This window comes from Leptodactylus fuscus, chromosome 11 (assembly GCF_031893055.1).
Source record: "Leptodactylus fuscus isolate aLepFus1 chromosome 11, aLepFus1.hap2, whole genome shotgun sequence".
Classification (NCBI taxonomy): Eukaryota; Metazoa; Chordata; class Amphibia; order Anura; family Leptodactylidae; genus Leptodactylus; species Leptodactylus fuscus.
The window spans coordinates 37673927-37693604 of NC_134275.1; the positions used below are offsets into that span (position 1 = coordinate 37673927).

Below are 19678 nucleotides of genomic sequence, written 5' to 3' on the forward strand. Positions count from 1 at the left end.
AACTGCTTCAGACCTTTTGTTTTAGCAATTATGGGGGCCCTATCTAGACAGTCTCATGTTTTTTTTGTTTTTAATTCCCCTGCATCAACTTGGTAGAGTTACAGGTTGGACTTTACCCTTATCTACTATGTAAAGCATCTAACATGACAAAACATTTGATAAAACAATATTTGCAAGTAAAGTCAAATAAAATTGAAATGTAATTAATCCAACGTGACTTTTGGTGCAGAACTCCCTCTAATCCAGCATGTGACAGAAGTCACATGGCAGATCAGCAGGAAGGTACGTGACAGTCTGACCCAGCATCTCCAGGGGCACATGTGTAGGCTGCACTACTTCAGAGTGTGCATCCCAGGATGTAAGATGGGCACAAGATGACAGCACTTGATGACTTGGCATAGCAGCGACCCCAAGGCTACATTCTACAATCACATCTGTGCCGGGTGTCCGTCAGTAATTGGCAAAGAAAAATAAAGTGCTGTGATTTCAGACCAGAAGAATGGACATCCCAGCACAAATGTGAACATAGTGTCATCATGCCAGATCATGGAAACTATCCTGCACAATTTAGCATGACTAAGACTGTACAGAGTCCCTATCCATAGGAGCAGTGAGGGTCCAACACCTGGGACCTCAAGCTGATCAGTCAAGGTGCTCATGAGTGTTGCCACCTCTTCCATGTGACGATGACATCAAGTCTATTGGTCACTTGGTGCGGCACCAGCTGAGTCCCCTTCAAGAGAATAGGGCGAGCTGAAGTACTAAGCACAGCCACTATGATATCTACAGCGCTGTAATTGGTATTCAGAGAAGAGCTCACAGTATTCACCTGAACATAGCAGCCTCTTCAACCAGTTGATTTGTGAGAGCCCCAGGTTTCGGACCCCACTGTACAGATTATTAGTTTATCATTAATATAAATCCTAGTAAACCTCTTTTACACCTTAAAGATCCTTCTAACAATATTGAAGGGGGTTGTTAAGGGCTAAAAGGAAAGGTATGCTGTATTTATAAAAACAGAGCCACGTCCATGGGCTGAGTGTGGCATTGTAGTCACCATTTACTGAAAGGAGCAGGAGCTGCAGTTACAGCTACAGAATTGGGCAGAGATGGTGCAGTTTCTGTGGATCTTCTATTCTACTTCTGAACAACCCTGACTTTCATAGATAAAATGCAAGGAGGATGCCTCCAGAAGGCCATACTGCCAATGTCAAGGGAACACAGGAGCTCATTTGTGTACTGAGAAGGATCTGCAGATGATAAGGAACCTGCAATTTAAAGGGGTGGGGGGGTTGTTCAGTCCCAAATGGAATATTTTCATACTGATGACCCATCCACAGGAAATGTGCATACTGATCTAATGAAAGTAATTGGAGTGCTGCTGCAATTCCCGGAAACACCACTATACAGTGGACAGGGCTGCAGTGTTGATTCAATTACTTATGCAGGAGTGGTGCTGCACATGCTCCCTCTCCACTGGAGCAGCTTCCAATGTCTGGTGGCTGCCCGAACATCGCATCTGTGCAGCGTCCATGTGTCAGTCCCCCACAGTGCACATACTAAAGACTAGAGATGAGCGAGTATATTTGATCGAATACCTCCGCTGCATAGTTCTTGGTATAAAAAAAGCGCCATTGAAGATGGGAGGAGCAGTAAAAATGTTATGCCACTCCCAGCTTCCCTGGCGCTTTTTTTACACCAAGAACTATATTTGATCGAATATACTCGCTCATCTCTAAGACTATACTGTGGATATGTTATGACTATGAAAAGTCCACATGGAGCCCGACAACCCCTTTAAGACTTATTACTAAGTCTAACCTTCACCAAGACCTTCAGAGTTCACACAGGGACATTGTAGACATGTGTGTTTTTGTACAAACAATGCTGCATTTTGTCTACACCAGGTAGTGCCAGCTATTACATCATGCAGAGTGATGGGTCTTTACAGAAGAGACTTTCGGTGTCACACCCCTTGATGTCAGTCAACTACACTGTCTGTTCCCTCAGCAGTCTCCACAGTTATTTGAAATGTAAAAACAAACAAAAACCCTTAAAAAGAGGTTTTCTGGCCCCAAAAGGATTTTTCATACAGATGACTGATCCTGTGGACAGGTCCTCAGTATGTGATCAGTAGGTCTGACACTAAGTTACAGCAGTGGATAGGGAGTGTATCCAGGCGCTCCTATTGAAGTTATAGGAGCGGATCTGCCCCATCCACTGTGCAGCAGTTGTTCTGAGGAACTGCAGCACTGCACCCATTACTCTAAACAGCAGCGTCTACATGCTCGCCCACCCATGAATAACACTTTTTGCGCCTGGATATGCTATCAAACTGTACTGCAGGAAATCCACTGTCATAGAAATGCTATCAGAATCCGAGACAGAGTCTAGACAACATAAGACTTTTGGCACGACAACGGCCCTGCAGTTAGCCAAAAACTGACCAAAACCAACAATTTCAGCCATCTATGTAATATGTATGGGTTTCTTCAGCCATTACCTCTGATAGATATCATTAGGAAGGACACGAATCTTAGCACGATGCAAATTTCATATAGTCAGGGGGTGACATTTGTGGTGTGACATTGAATGCACTGGGTATAAAGCTTTATCATATGAAATAATAAACAGCCATATATTCATCCACCCGAGCTGACCTTTGTTTCTTCCAAGCGGTTGTACACTTGCCAGAAGTATTTACTGAATAGCTCCTTGCTGATCGGCTGCCCATTGATCCGAATCCTCTCCCTGACCTGTACCAAGTGTGGAGAGCTGGGAGGGAGCCAACAAGAGAAGAGGTTAACAGAGTGGATAAGCATGCGTTTCATCAGACTCCATGCACATTAAACATTTTATAGGATCCTTGTTTCCAGAAATAAAACAAAAAAGGGGAAAACAAAAGATAAAGAGTCTCATACAAGGAGTGTCAACAGTTGCCTCTAGCAAAACTAATACAGCATTACATCTAGTGCAGGGCCTTTTTTGGGCAGATTTTGACATCAAGGTACCCTCCTAAGCGTTCTTTGAAGAACTTGAGGACTCCTGCTCCACTGCCACAGGCCCTGGATCAGGTATAACACAATATTAGTTTTGTGGAATGCTCCTTTAATAACACAACAGCACAACTATACCTGTAGAATCCAGTCTTCAGGCCACAATTTCTAAGAATCTGCTCAGTGAAGGCACAAGTGGATCCCTTAAAAAGAATAAAAGGCAAAGAGTTACAGCTCAATATGTATTTATAGCAAGTTAGAATCAGAAAATCATAACAAGTCCACAAGGGGAGTGACAAGGTAGGAAGCAAGATCATAGAAAAGAAACTAGGGATGTACTGCTTGACACAATCTAAAGATGCTCAAGAACAGGATCGTTGACCATCTAATGTAAATAGTAGTGTCCTGACAGTGGATTTTAGGAAAGGCCTGGGCCACCAGTTGTCTAGCAATGGCTTACTCCTCTCTTTATCTACAATACATGTACATTCAGCAGAGTGTGCAGGAGTGTAGGGTAAGAATACGTATTTTTCGGACTATAAGACGCACTTTTTTTCCCCAAAATTTTGGGGGAAAAGAAGGGTGCGTCTTATAGTCTGAAGGTGGCGCCCGGCATCCGCTGTAATAGAGAGGCGGAAGCCGGCAAGTGATAGACCCCGGGGCCTGAGACATCGCTGCGCTCCCCTGTCCTGACTTCATGCAGGGCAGAGGATCGTAGCGATGTCTCAGGCCCCGGTGTCTATCCCTCCCCGGCATCCGCCTCTCTAGTACAGCGGATGCCGGGTCAGTATCGGTGGCCCCTTCTCCCCCGGGGCCGGTCCCCACCGGCCCCGTACCTGTGACGTTGCAGGCCGGCTCCTGCGCGGCGATATCGCAGGAGCCGACCTGTTCGGGTGACAGCCGGGAGCCTAATGAGGCTCCGAGGCCTGTCACTGCTGTATTAGTATTGCGGCTGGTCTCTATGACCAGCCGTAATACTAATAGACAGAATGGCCCATAGACGGCAATACACTTGTATTGCCGTCTATGGGACTTGCGATCAAGTGACCGCAGGTTCAAGCCCCGGGAGGGGAATAAAATAGTAAAAAAAAAACAAAAAAAAAAAAACTTTAAAAATATGAAATAAATAAAAGTTCTAAATCACCTCCTGTTTTTTTTTTTTTCAATACAAGGTGATCTAAGCAATAGATATCCTCCAAAATGGTATAACTAAAAAGTACAGCTGGCCCCGCAAAAAAAACGCTCTATGCATCCCCGTACAGCTGCAGGGTCACCTGTCAATGTGGCCTTGCAGCTGTTGCAAAACTACAACTCCCATATAGTAAATATTTTACCAGTTTTTGCTTCAAAATTTTTTTTCCCTATTTTCCTCCTCTAAAACCTAGGTGCGTCTTATAGTCCAGTGCGTCTTATAGTACGGTACTCCGCTAGAAGTGCATGGCTGGCTTAGCTTCAACAATTTTGTTTTAGTTCACACATGGGCCGGAGTTCAGACCTTTGGGGACAGAAAACCCCACCGTCAAAAGAGCAGACACAAACAGGGACCCCATTGACTATAACGGGTTGGTAGGATGTCTGTTACTAACTGGAATCTCTGGCCAAAAACCATTAGTACCTTTTCATCCGGGGATTTAAGACAGTTTTGTCCTGGGCGGACGGCACAGATGTGAACTGAGCCTTACCTCTACAATAATCATTAGCCTATGACCTTGTGATTTTATATAGATAGTAGTAGGTACATCATGCCATATAGAAACTTTACAACCTTGTACAATCGTAGAACCCCAGAACCCTGTGTCTAGTTCTGCAGCACTGTAGAGTACAGAAAAGTCACTGTACAATTTACCATTCTCCAGCCATGAAAGCTGAATGTGGTCACCCTTATATAGAAAGCAGCATAAAAATGGCATCCAGCTTTCCTAGAAACTGATATAGCTAAATAAATACAATGTGTAATTGATGCAGACACTGAGCACCTTCTTCCATAACTCACCTTCCCCTTTGTTCCAGTAACATGTATTATGTTCAGCTGATCCAAGTCCTCAACCTGCAGACAAATAAAAAGGTATCAGACTACACCCAGTGTGTTCACAGTCTGTAAACATGAAGATACAAATTACAGCAATTAAGAAGTATGCACAAAACAGTAGGAGTATCTCCATCAGTCCTATAAAAAAAAAAAAAAACCTTGAGTCTTCAGTAGTTGATACCTTTTTTAATGGCTAACTAATGATGATGATGATGACAGATTACAATCTTTCGAAGCTCTCGGCTTCCTCTTCAGGTAAATTTATTATTAGTTAGCCATTAAAAAAGGTATCAAGTACTGAAGACTCAAGTTTTTTGTTTTTTATATTTCGTACCCACTGGCTAACACGGTACTAAATCAACCTTTTTCCTTATACATCAGTCCTATAGTAAGCGAATAGAGAGATGATGCACTACATTTATTTAGAGATGACACACACGTTTATATCGTTTATATCTTCATATAATAAGAAAATTAATTTTTCATACTGATGATCTGTCCACAGGATAAGTCATCAGCATGTCATCTGTGGGGGTCTGACACCTGGACCCTACAGAGATCAGCTATTCTATGCAGCCTCAGGTTGCCGGAAGCTGCAAGTGGATGGGAGCGAGTGCAGCATCACTATCGGTTCTACACGCTCTCCCCGTTCAATGCAACATATTCTGGTGACCGAAGGCTGCAGGAACAGCTGATCTATGCGGGTCCAGGATTCGGATCGACCCAGATCACATATGGATGACCTATGCTGGCAGGACAACCCCTTTAAAAGATACACAGTGCTATTTACCTGCAGACCACTCCTCTCCAAGAACCCTTTCATAGCAACAAGCTGTTCCTGGGGATCGCAGCGTTGTCTCTTTATCTGATCCAGGAAGCTGGCATTTGTCTGGAGGGTATTGAGAGTACGTATGGCATCCTGCATACAGAAACAACATGATCATTAATGGCACCTTGGAAGCTACTGTAAGAAATATTCATGCAGTGATTTCTGTCCCAAGTCTCCAGCTCACCGTATACTCGCACAGTAAAAACAGAAAAATGTATCAAACATGTACAATAATCCGGCGCTAATGTCTGGTCTGCCAGAGCATTGTGAAAGGCTATACAAGTCTTCAAAGCCAAATATAGGCTCCCAGGTGGTCATAGGTTAAAATTGCACATGAGTAGTGCTGTGGTCCTCTGCCACTCATTGTGTACAAGCTTAGTATGTTGTACATGACTTGTGACAACACCAGCCAATTGCTTACCGCAGCTGCGACAGGTCATAGCAACAGAATCCAAACATCAAGTATGATACCATTGGTGATCCATTTGCAGGCCCTTTCAGCTTATGACAAACTGCAACAAATCCAGCAGCCGTGTTATAAGGACTAGGACCACACGGATTCCATTCCCTGACAGCAAGCATGTCTAAAGCTGAAGAACCTTCCATTACAAGTCATTAAATTGCACATATTCTATAAGTAAAAGCACAACAGAAGTAGAGCAAATGTCAGCAAGCCTTGGTACTCCAGCTGTTGTATATTCCGGGGGTTGTTTCACACGTCCATGAATGTTCTTCTAAAGTCTTATGGAAGTGAATCCAGGATGCTGGGAGGTGGAGTTTCACAACAGCTGAAGATTTCTGATCCAATAAAAACAATGTACAATACCTTATTTTTATGTAACAACCGCCATTGTAATCTCAGAGTAATCATCACTATATTTCTCCACCGGATCAGTAATCCTGCTGCGGGCAGACTTTGATATGAGGTCTTCCACCTCTGCTGCATACTACTGACCAGGTAAGGCTATACATCAATCCCCCAAGGGGGGTCACTGACCTCTATGGGAAGCTGAAGCCTGACGCAGCAGAAACAACCACACGTGGGACATGTAATACCTTACCTACAGGCATGGCACAAGCACAGAAGAACTGCAATGTAGCCCCAGCCTGAGGCCTTGTTCACACTTCTGATATTTCACCCATTTTCTGCTCACTGTGTTATGCTTCTATCCTCTGTCCTTCACTTTATTGGGAAGAAACGTGTGACTAAAGTCTTACCATAGTGAAGTTGAGTAAAATGAGCAAACCTATTATAGGTAGCGGGCACAGGATGCACCTCACAGATGGAGAATTGGATTACAAACCATGGTTGAAGTCCCAAGCAAGTCTCCAGCATTTTCTAAGTCCAAGGGCAGCTGGTGAGCGAGTGATGATAGCCCGGGAGCTTAGCCTCCTGCAATATCACAGGGAATGGCTTCAGTGTTTACATGCTGTGATCCAACTATTATTGTACCTTAAACTCGGGTGGCACCCTGGTGTGTGAACTTGGCTGCCTCTGGAAAGCTGTTACACAACAGGCTCGACTAGCGAAGTGCCAGCCAACATTCCTCCCTCCGAGAAAACAGTTATGCCAGAACCTGCAGCCCGTCCTCCTGATATATACAGGGATGCCCATGGAGAAAAAGTAACCCCGGGCCATATAGCTGCCAGACAGCAAGGCTACGAAGGACAGAAGTGAAATCTGGGGATTATAGGACTTCATGTTATCTTATTACAAAAATAGGGACAGGGTCTGGTAAATATTACACAGGCCAAAAACAAATATGAAACCAGTGCCCCTCCCAACATGCAGATCAATGACCAAGAACCTGCTGAACCCTAGTTACACTGTAGTAGCATGCAGGCATGATCAGGACGTGTTGGGGTAGATTCACACACAGCACATTTGTTGCGTAAATTTCAGCAAGTGAGGATCACCTCTGTTCATCTGAATGGGGTTGATATGGTGGCAAGCATGTGGATTTTTTGAAAGACCCATTCAGAAGGTGAGGAAATATGTGTAATAGTGTATGTAATATATATTAATTATATTATAGTCATTAAAAGTCTAGTATCCCAAACACAACTTATTGTTTGATATGTGACAATCTGACAGCTCGGACAGAGGTCCCCCACCAAGTGCCTCATGTAAATGGAGTGGTTGTGCACATGTGTTATACCATTCCACTCACCCAAGACAGGTTCTTGTCATCCCCATGATTCCTAGCGGTCAGAATTCAAGTAATCAATGCTTAATGGATGTACTTGTCATTGGTGAGTGTTTCAGCTGTCAGACCCCCAGAAACCAGACACTTAATGGACCTCATGATTGTCGAGGGTCTCAGCCATCAGACCCTTAATCTTGTTTCATCATCGAGTCCCAGTGGTTGAACCTCAAGAGATCAACACTTAAAGTTCCTCTTAATTGTTGAAGATTCCACACATCGGATCCCCAGTGATCATACACATAAGGCTGGTCTTACATGATCGTAGTGGTTTTTGCGGTCTGCAATTTGCTGATCAGCGACATTAATTTTACTCCAAAAAGTCATTCTGCAGATGTCCATGTCCATTGGCATGTGCCCATAGAGTTCTATGGGACAGTCCGTGTCGTGATGTCCGTGACTTTGCGGACCTGCGGTATTCAGTGCGGACCCCGGTCACGGCACGGCACACCATGGATAAAATATCCAGTGGTATAAGAGGCCGCACTGAATACAATGTGTCCGCAAATGGTCCACAATTGAGAACCCAGAATTGCGGACTAAACTTACTGTCGTGTAAGACCAGCCTAATGGATAGGTTCTTGTGATCACCGAGATTCCTATCAGTCAGACCTCAAGCAATTGATACTTAATGAATAAGTCTCTTCACTATAGAGGTTCTAGCTGTCAGACCACTAGCAAACAGGCACTTAATAAATAATCCTGACTGCTGAGTGTCGGATCCATCAGAAATTTCATAGGTTCTCATGATGGATGTGGAGAGATGAAACATAGATGGCTTCTTATGATCTGAGGGTCCCAGCCATCAGCCCCTCGGTACCTGACCGACTCTCGTGATCTCCAAGGGTCCCAAGATCAGTCATACAATGGCCAGGTTCTCGTGACCACTGAGTATCCCACCCATCAGACTCCTGGAGATCACACACTTAATGGACAGGTTCTTGTGTTCCCAGCAGTCGGACCCCCAACCATCATTCCCCCACACCCTGCTCTGCAGATTGCAGTACCCAACAATGGTCACTAAAGGCTCACAATGTAACTTCTCCATGGCCATCATGTCCCCTCCAACTTTATGGCAATGGCCCTGAGCTGTCGTCAGTCACCAGCTGCACTGAAACATTGTAACAAACTACAAGAGAACTGACAGTGCATGCTGGGTCTTGTAGTCCCCCGGCACCTCGCTCTGCTCTATCTCTGAGGCTCCCATGTGCTGCCACCTCTGAATGAGTCATGTGTCTGGCTGATGTAATCGCCTCCCCCTTTGTCGGGTACCTGATACTCCATCTTGACAGCAGGGGCGGCCTGTGTGCTGAGAGCTCGGGACTGTGACCTGGCAGCAGGGTATGGCAGCAGCCTGAGCACCGCGTGTAGTACCCGGTACCGTGGAGCCATGCTGGGGGCGCCAGACACACCCCCTGACCCCGCGGTAACCCGTAGAGCGACACACCAACGCCGCCATGTTGCTTGTGGCAGGAAAAATGTAATAACTTCTATAAGGCGTATGGGGTGACGTCACCTGACCCCGCCCCCTAGCTTTTGGCGCGCAGACCTAGTTGCCTGTGGCATGGGTCAGGTGTCGCTGAGGGCTTGTGACTAGATAGTTATAATGTAGAGGACAAGGGCGACATTTTCTGTGGTGATTAAGACTGCAGAACATTTCTATGACCTGCATACAGCACAGATAGTGTTAATAAAGTTGTTTTAGGGCTGACATTACCTCAGAGTTATACCCTCAATTTGTGTAAATGGGAGAGTGTGACAACCCCAGACATGTAGTGAACTATCAGACTTCAGATATGGTGGCAGTAATGCAAACTCTAAAAAGAAGAAGTTTTGGTTGTAGGACGTTGACTAAGACTTCATTCAGATCGGTGGGAAAGTTACAGAATTTGTGCCACAAAAACTATCCTCCATATATAAAGTGGAGGGGGTCCGACCCTGAGAATGGGTTGGGGGGTGATTTATTCCTGTTGTGAATATATTGGTAAACATATATGCGCCTCTGCGCCCCTTCACTTCAATGGGAGATCCGGAAAAATACATCACATGGCTATCTCTGATTCACAATGAATGGGGGGGGGGGCGTATAAACTCCAACACCCACCCTGGTTCACTGGAGGAGGCCTCACATAACATTTTTTTTTTTTTTTTTAAAGTGTGACTTTTTGTGTATTTTTCCCCTTATTAGTGTTCCCCTGATACCTGAGCAGTACCCAATAACTTAAAGGGATATTTTGGTTATTTCAAGTTACCCCTTATCTCCAGCATAGGGGTTAATCTGACAATTGGTGGGGTTCTAATATGTCACAAGAATGTAGGTTCTATTTAGCCACCTGAATAGACCACCAGGACCAGTATCCGTGCTGTCACTCTCTATGGGACTGCTGGAGATAGCAGAGTCCATAGTCCCATAGAAGTGAATAGAGAGTAATCAGTTACGTTATAGATTTGGGGGTACAAGGGACTAGAGATGAGCGAACACTGTTCGGAACAGCCGTTCCAAACAGCACGCTCCCATAGAAATGAATGGAAGCCGCCGGCAAAGTCTGCGTGCCAGGTGCTTCCTTTCACTTCTATGGGAGCGTGCTGTTCTGATTGGCTGATCCGAACAGTGTTCGCTCATCTCTACAAGGGACCCCTGTTCTTGACCATTGTAGGTAGGAGATAACTTGGAATAACCCTTTAATTCAGCTTCAAGAATCTGCCAGGTGGAATTTTTTGGCTTCCTATTCTCTTCAATTTGCTTGTACTTGTCTCTTAAAGAGGACCTTTCACCATTTTTCCCAAAGGCAGTTCTATATACTGCCGGAAAGCTGACAGTGCACTGAGTTCAGCGCACTGTCGGCTTTCCCGATCTGTGCCCGGTGCGAAGAGCTTACGGTCCAGTACCGTAGCTCTTCTATGGTCAGAAGGGCGTTTCTGACAGTTAGCCAGAGACGTCCTTCTTCACAGCACAGCCAATCGCGCTCCCCTCCCTCTCCTGATAATACTCGTCTATGGATGAGCTGTGTGAGCAGAGGGAGGGGGCGTTCCTCCCCGCTCCACAGCACAGCGCGATAGGCGCCGCGAGGCAGAAGGACGTTCCTGGCTAACTGTCAGAAACGCCCTTCTGACCATAGAAGAGCTACGGTACCGGACCATAAGCTCTTCACACCGGGCACAGATCGAGAAAGCCGACAGTGCGCTGAACTCAGCGCACTGTCAGCTTTCCGGCAGTATATAGAACTGCCTTTGGGAAAAATGGTGAAAGGTCCTCTTTAAACAAGCTAACTTGATGACTTAGTCAAGAGACCCTGGTTTGTCCATTTGTTCGGCACTGTAGCACCTTATTCTAGGTTCATATGTCGTCTAGGTTTCCATTCTTACCCTCGGAGCTATAGACCATATTTAGGTTCATCAGGTATCCGCCAGAAAAATGGGAAGAAAAAAAGACTTTTCTCTCTGTATTTTTCAAGCGGATATGGGGACAGAAAATTTGAACGTGAAGCAGGCGCAGGTGTGAACTTAGCCTTAGAGTTAGGTCCATGTATTGTGTTCATTGTGTTGTCTTATCTGTAAAATGATATAAATGGCTGGATCCAGTTACAATAAATTGGGACATATATATATATATATATATATATATATATATATATATATATATCATAAGACTGTATGTCTGTGTCCCCCGAGCTTGTGATGTATGTCTGTTTTAATAGGATTTCACTGAAGATATTCAGCAGAATTTGGTCAAACATAAATTGCTTCAAGTAACATTAGTTCTTGCTCACAGAACGTATACCCTTATGTGTTCCTGAAGTTCATCTGTCTTACGAGTATAAGGTTTTGTGGGAAATCGGCTTATTTGCACAACACCACACATTCATTCTGTCAAGGACATAATATGTAGAAGCAGAAAGCAAACACATCTCAGCCACAAGTTAGTCTTTGTCACTGACTCTATGACTGCTATCTTATACTAAAAGGACAGATTGGAAATTTGTATATAAATTTGTATTAGGCCTAACACGCAAACAACTGATGCCATTATAGAAGTCCAGGTGCCGCTATTGCACCTCTGTAACATGAAGTATAATACAAAAGTTGTTGAATTTTTATTGTTATACCAATTTATCTTTAAAGCGTAACTAGATCTTTGAACAACTTTTGATTTTATGTCAGTGTTTGTCATTAAAACATTTTATAATGCACTATAGTAACAAATGTTGGTTCATTCTGTGAAATGCTGCATTTGTACAGTCTTTCCCTTGCTTCTGTTTTAGAGCTGTCCCCTGCTTCTTACTGTGCATGGTGAATGGACTGTGTGAAGAGGAAGAGTCGTCTCAGTTATCTCAGGCATTATAAAACTCATCTTCCAGTAAAAACTAATAAAAAAATTGTTAGCACTTTCAAAAAATTGCAAAAAAAAGACATATTTCCTCTTTTATTTATTTATATTTTCTCAGATATTAAAAATATATAAATTATATATATATACCCTATGTATCACCGGAAAAAAAGATGGAAATGTTATTTGACTAACCCAAAGGAAAAGATGTTGTAGGCCTCCAAACTGCATGGAAATAAAAAAGCAACAATGTGCCTGGCCCAGTACCATTAAAAATGGCCCATTGCTAACTTTGATCACTGTGTAAACAAATGGCCATACATTTTCTTTGCATTTGATAAATGGATGTAAAAACATAATGTGTATAGAGCCTTAGCTTGTCACTCTTAAATGGGACATTTATAAAAATTTCTGCAGCTGAACTGGCACGTGTGAATTATGGGCATATGGAGTCGATATACCTCCGTACATGGTGGATGCACATGGGAAACTCTGGAGTTGAATCTGCTTAAAATCTGCCGACAGAAAAGTCCTTCAAGGAGGAAACCCGGAGGACCCCATTAAGTCTTTGAGGTCAAAGGGTTTCCCCGTGTAAAATTCTCAAAAAACAAGAGCTCTGAAGGTAGCCAGAAATCATCAGACTTCTCCTCAAGCAGAGCTGAGGAGAATTGAACAAGCTAGGCGTCAAGCGGCTCTTAGAGCAGGTGAAACGCTGGAGCAGGCGGATCATTGATGCCAACAACACACTCATTATATGGCGTTCCAGCGAGCTGCTGAGATGCCAGAACATTCACAGGCACGGTGCGAGGAACAAGTTCAGTGGCAGGCCCGCTTGAAAGCTTCCGAAACACCGGAGCAGGTGAACAATCGCCTGCAGCAATTTGCTGAATATAGGCGGATCATCGACGCCAACAACACGCAGACGGAGTCGTGGGCAGAAGCTAGTATATAATATGTCATCTCTTCTAATAACCTCCGTATAAATAACTGTTTCAACCTTATAATAGCCTCACTTATTTGTAATAGTTCTCCCCTTTTAAGGGGGTCTATTATAAGGGGGGTACAATCATACTATGATTTATAATGGTGCTGTTATAAGGGAGGAACTAATAATATATAGGGGAACTAATATAAGGGGGGACAATTATATACAAACGCCCCCATTTATAGATAACATGTCATCTTTTATACTAAGCCTAATACTAATATTCTAAAACACTCGCATGGCTTTTCCAAATGTGTCAAGCTCCAGGAACTCCATTTTAAAATCATCTCCAGGTGGTATAGAACACCTGTATGGCTCCACACCCACAAACTTTCCGACTACGATTCGTGTTGGAGATGTAAAGCGGAGAAAGGCTCAATGTTACATATCTGGTGGGACTGCCCAATCATCAAGAGCTACTGGGACCAAGTCCAGCTTGCTATTCAGAGGATCACAGGCTCTCCTATTGACCTAACTCCAGCGGTTGCGCTGCTATCTGCTCCCTCAAGTGAGTTTAGACACCACTGCAGAAACCTTCAGACACAACTGATTGAACTGTCTAAGTCTTTAATACCTTATTATTGGCTGAAACCCGAGTCTCCACCGATTTCCCACTGGAATGAGAAAGTCTCACAAGTCGCGCGTTTTGAAGAGCTCCTGAGTTGACCACTGGTACACATGATTCTTTCCTTAAGACCTGGAAGCCATGGTTTCAAGACCAACATACATCCATCAATACTGACTAGATTGCTTACTTTTGAGGTCCCACCTGACGTACTTAACTTTTATTTCTATTTCCACCTGCACACCTGCCCCCCCTCCCCCTGCCCTCCCCCCCTTTCCTTTTCATTTTTATCTGTTAAATTCTATTACTTGTTTGTGACCACATTATTCGGCAGCTACTCTCCTTCAAAAGTACTGAGGCTCTAGGGTTGCCCAGATGAATGGCTCCTCCACGTCTGATACTTGGATCTAAAATAGCTGTTTTCTTATGATATGCTATGCTGTATGTAATATTTTCTCATCCTTGAGCATTTCTCAATTTGTATTGTGTGCTTGATGACACTTGTTATACCAATAAAATAAGAATTTAAAACAAACAATCTTTTATACTAAGCCCCTTATATATAGTAGTTTCCCCTTATATGTAACAGTTCCACCTTATATATAATACCTCACCCTTACAATAGCCTCCCTTATATTTAATAGTTCCCCACTATAAATATTAGCCCCCCTATAAATAATAGTTTGCCCCTTTATCAGGTAATCCTTTTCCCGTACCAGAAAACAATAAATCTTGTACTCACCTTACCGCGCTCCCAGATCAGAGAATGGATGACCTAGATTTATTTATTGATCTTCATACTTTCATCTGAAAATTAACTTTGATTCGTCACTTTGAAATCTCTATGGGATGGAATACGAGTCATTTTCTGAGTTTGCATCTTATTTCAACTGCAACCAGTGGCGTATCTCTCTTAGTGGAAAATCCTACAAGAATACCCAGTTTTGGATATAGAGCGAACTGGGGAACATGACCAGATATGGACAAACACCTTATGTAAATCCATAGATTGTAACAGTCTAGTAGATTGGTGGAGTTTGCACTATAAAAAATGGAAGGACAATGTGCCAGTCAGTCAACTTTGATGTATCAGATGAAAATTGTACAAAGGACGATTGTTAAGAATCAAAGTCAGGTATTAAGGTAACGTTTTTCGAGAAAAAAGGTATCCTAAGTGCCTCTCTGGGAAAAGAAGCAATTGGGGGAATTACGCACAACTTCATCACTACATACATGTTAGCCCAGAAAATGATCAGATCCATTGGCTGATGTTGAATGACCTAACACCCAACTATTGGCCACAGTAAGGCACAGTTCACAAGGTAGAAAATGAACAGTTGTTTGAGGCGGAATCCATCTCAAGATCAGTGGTGGATTCTGCCATGTGGACAGGCACTTAACAAAGTGTCAGTCATACATGGTGGCAGGAGTAAGAAGCCTGCACAGAATATCTAAAAGTTCAATGTATACCACTGGACGTTATCAGGACTGGTCTAGGAGAAAGGAGGCGTACGTGTTAAATTATGGAGAGCCTCCACCTAGTTTTTCACCCAGGGGCCTCCACCAACCTTAATCCGGCTCTTTATACAAGTTGTCACCCAACTTTTGAGTAAATTAGATATAGCTACAAAATGGCCGAAGGGAACATTTAGCAACTTGACTCAAAAAACTGGTCTGTAATTACAGATGCCTGGAAATCCTGTGACAATTTACAGTACATGCCACCTTAACCCGGAGCAATGCACAAATACCAAAAACCCAAGAATAACCCGTAAATACCTTGTATTGTGCAGATTACTGTAACAGTGAGCTATACTGATATGTCTACGTGACAATATGGTGGTTCCAGGTTGTTTGTACCAACAGGTACCAGAAACTGGGAATGGGCATGTTCACTACTAGAATCCTAAAAGGAGGAAACAAGAGAGGCAAGGCTGACCCCACACATGAAATAGCTGCTGATCAACCATCACCCAATCGCCCCATACACATGCATGCTTCTCTCCTGAGAATAAAGGGATCTAATTCCAACATCTGCCAGAGGGGCAAAGTCAGGAGATCTCCATGAACATTACATGGTCAGCTGGTTCTGCCAAAAACAGCGTACTGTATATGGCCATCTTAATGCAGTGCCTCATAGGAGTGAACGTAGGAAGCCGCATGTACATGGCATACAGTATATACTCTTCTCTCAATAGAGCCGAGACACGGAGAGTTAGAGACCCCATTTTAGGTTTCGGTCCCAAAGGTAGAACCTGCATCTATCTGACATTTATGGCATATGCTGTGGATAAGTCATATATGTCCCAGAGCCGCATTACATATGTTTTGACAGTTGTCCCCACTCCGAAAAAAAGCAAAACAAAAAAACAGAATTGGTATATCTATAAGAAAACTAACGTGGGATGCTTATGTTATATTATGATCTTAGATCACATTGTAATAGGGGTCCATTTGTGTCCCCCTGCAATCTTCCTTTACACAGCATGGCTTATGGCAGCTTGCACATGCAGAATCTTCCTCCCTTGTACTCTACTGCCTCAAAGCACTGGAGGAGACAGGGTAGAAGGATTCAGGATGTCATGTACCTCTCTGTGAAAGGAGAAAGAGCAGTAAAGATCTAAAGTTAGTCAGCAATAGTGTGGTAACAGGGACTTGTGGACCGCTCAGTTGCAACTGTGACGGCTGCAATCGCTGAAGCTACGTCACTGGGCCCCCACTATTTAGGTGGACCCAGTGATCCCAGATTATCTGCCCCCATTAGCAGATTTAGTGCTGAAAATGTGAGTTGTTTTGGTGGCACACACATTGATTTCTGCAAATCCTGTCCAGTGGAATAGGACAGTCACCAAAATTTCTGCAACCAATCCGACGGTCATTTAAGATTTTCCCCATTTCCGGGGTATCCTCTAATGCTAGAGATGGGCAACAAATGCCACAACTAAGTAACATGACAGACGCCCTTGTCCCTTAAGCTATATGTACCACCCACACAAGGATCATTCCATATCACTATACTTTACCCTAGGGGAATTTTTTGGTTTTACCTGGTACTGACACTTGATCATGATGTACTGTCATAGATACCAACCCCTAACACACCTACACAAGGATCATGCATTGTCATTATACAGTACATTACCCTGAGGGGCATTTTTTGGTATTACCTGGTTCTGACACTTGATCATGGTGATCTATCATATGTACCACCCCCTAACATACCTACACAAGGGTCATTCAAGGTCAGTATATGTTACCCCCAGGGGCATATTTTGGTTTTACCTGGTGTGGACGCTTGATCATTGTGAGCTGCTTCACATGTAAACTTGTCACTGATAATGATCGACCAAAGGTTATAGTATCTAGTGGTGTGTACGAGCAGGATCATGTACTCTGCGCTGTGTAAAGTTGACAATGAAGCAGATCCTCATCCAATCCCGACAATATTTTTGGGAGGTGTGCACACACAGAGGAGGAGTTGAGAGGATTAGTGCAGGACAGTGTATTCTCCCAGGCATGGCTCCTGGTTATTACCAGCATGTGATGTTCACTGGTAAACGCCTCGGGTATCAGCTGACAGCAAAATTTAAGTGAATTCCATAAGAATATGACTACAACGCTATCTCCTCAACCCACAAACTCAAGGGAAATCGTAGATAAAACACTGCATATGAACAAAACCGTTTGGATCTTTTAGGCTGAGTTCATACGTCGAAGTAATAATGCATTTTTTTGCCACAATTTTGGAAAATCTGCAGAAAATGACACTAAAAGTGTGACTTTATCACAACATGTGAACCCAGCCGCAAGACAAGATAATCCTTTAATAAAGTGGTATATAAAATTTAAAGATGTTTTCCAAGATCCATGGGTAATGGATACACAGGATAGGTCATCAGTATCAGCTTATTCAAATCTACAATGATCCACTGATGCGGTTGCTAGAAGCTGTATACAGAAGATATAGCAGAAGCAGTGAATGGGTGCAGCTACAGGGTATATCTCTACACTACATACAGACTCTGTATACTGTAGGGGTGATGCCAGGGAATTGCACCCATACACCTCAATAGGTGCAGAGCTACTTCCACACACACATACACACATATATATATATATATATATATATATATATATATATGTATATTGTATACAGCTTTTAGCAGTCCGATCAGCTGATCGGTGCAGGGTCGTGCTGTTGACTTCCACCAATCTGAGAGCGATGACCTATCCATTAGCCATAGGTCTTGGATAATCTCTTTAAGACTCTCACAAAGGAGCCCTCGATTCAGGACCCCTCATCCTTTAGGCTGCATTTTTTGTTGCAGATCTTGCCGAGTTATTTTGTTTGTTTTTTAGTCCAAATCAAAACGAAAAGGAAATATAAAAGGCAACAGTTACACTAATCCCTTCTGCAAATCCACTTCTAACCTTGGTTATAAAAATAAATCAATAAAAATCGCAGCTTTTCTGCAACATGTCAATTCAGCTAGAACAAATAGCTGATCTCTATAATATGATAAGATGCCCAGTTAGTGAAGAGAAGTGATTTTGTTGGGGGTATAAAGGACCCCATTCTCATGATTGGTGAAGATCCCAGTGCTGCAGATTCATTGATCCACAGGACAGGGTGTATAGTAGACCCATGTCCTCTGAACAGCCGGCATGCAAGACTACATTTCCCCTGCAGTGGCCGACAAGCAATAGTAATACAATAATAACAGGGCATACACAACTGTCAGCAGAATACAGGCTGCCACTGGCAGGACACTGTACTCCGCAGACACAGGCAGGTGCTATAGAAGTAAATCACAATAAGAAATAACTAGAGTTAACTAGCAGGTCATACCTTAAAGGATGTCTCCACCATTCCAGCTGACATGATGCGAATGTGACAACAAACAGCAATTCTCCGCAGTATAGTGTCAGTTTATAGCCCTAGTCTCAGTATATGAACTAAGCCAAAGGTCTATGACATGAACCATCAAAGTAGAAGAACAGACGAAACTGGAACATTTCCAGGGATTTTATAAGAATGTGCGGTGCAGACCTGCTGGTCAAGATTCAGAACACACACCCAGACATTACAATGTGCTTGTATTGTGTTAGCGTCTCTACTTGTGTAGCTATCTGCTATCTAGTGTTGTTTCATCCACCAACTTCTTTGTGTTCATGGAAAGTTTGCAAACAATGGGCAGAATTTAAGACTGCTATTTCCTACCTTAGTTCGCCCCTTAATTCTGGCGTATCCCTCGATGTCTGTGTGCCCTGTTGTCTCCTACCTTTCGTCGTCTTCTCCGCGCCGCCGTTCGCCTACAATCCCGGTTTCTCTCGGTATGCAAATTAGCTCTCTCGCAGCACTGGGGAGGGGCCCCCAATGCTGCGAAAGAACTCTCTCCAGCACTGCCTCCATCTTCGTCAGGAACGGCCTCTTCAGTCTTCTTCTTCTGGCGGCGTCTTCTTACTTCTAGGCCTCGGGCAGAGCAGACTACGCATGCCCACAGGCCCCGAGAAAATGGCCGCTTACAATACTATGCAAGCAGCCATTTTCTCGTGGCCTATGGGCATGGGCAGTCTGCTCTGCCCAAGGCTGGAGACCTTAGAAGTTACAAGCCACCACCAGAGGAGGCTGAAGATGACGCTGCTGAAGAAGAGGAGGCGGCGCTGGAGAGAGTTCTCTCGCAGCATTGGGGTCATCCCCATTGCTGTCTGAGCGCTGGGGTACGCCCCCAGTGCTGCGAGA

At 43.7% G+C, this 19678-nt stretch overlaps 1 protein-coding gene across 4 annotated transcripts in view; it reads right to left on the reverse strand.

Moving 5' to 3' along the window:
• The window catches only part of FPGS (folylpolyglutamate synthase), a 29941-nt gene extending 11030 nt beyond the window's left edge, over positions 1-18911 (reverse strand). The window contains exons 1-5 of one of the 4 annotated variants that reach the window (XM_075260308.1): positions 18785-18911; positions 5816-5944; positions 4990-5043; positions 3135-3199; positions 2661-2775 (exon numbers count right to left, since the gene is read on the reverse strand). In XM_075260308.1, the coding sequence (XP_075116409.1) occupies positions 2661-2775; positions 3135-3199; positions 4990-5043; positions 5816-5944; positions 18785-18817 (396 nt within the window). In that variant the 5' untranslated portion in view covers positions 18818-18911. Of the gene's footprint in view, positions 1-2660; positions 2776-3134; positions 3200-4989; positions 5044-5815; positions 5945-7158; positions 7238-9330; positions 9464-17217; positions 17239-18784 lie in introns of those variants that run through there. The other 3 variants (XM_075260309.1, XM_075260307.1, XM_075260310.1) reach the window with 3 other exon arrangements.
• Positions 18912-19678: the final 767 nt, after the last annotated feature.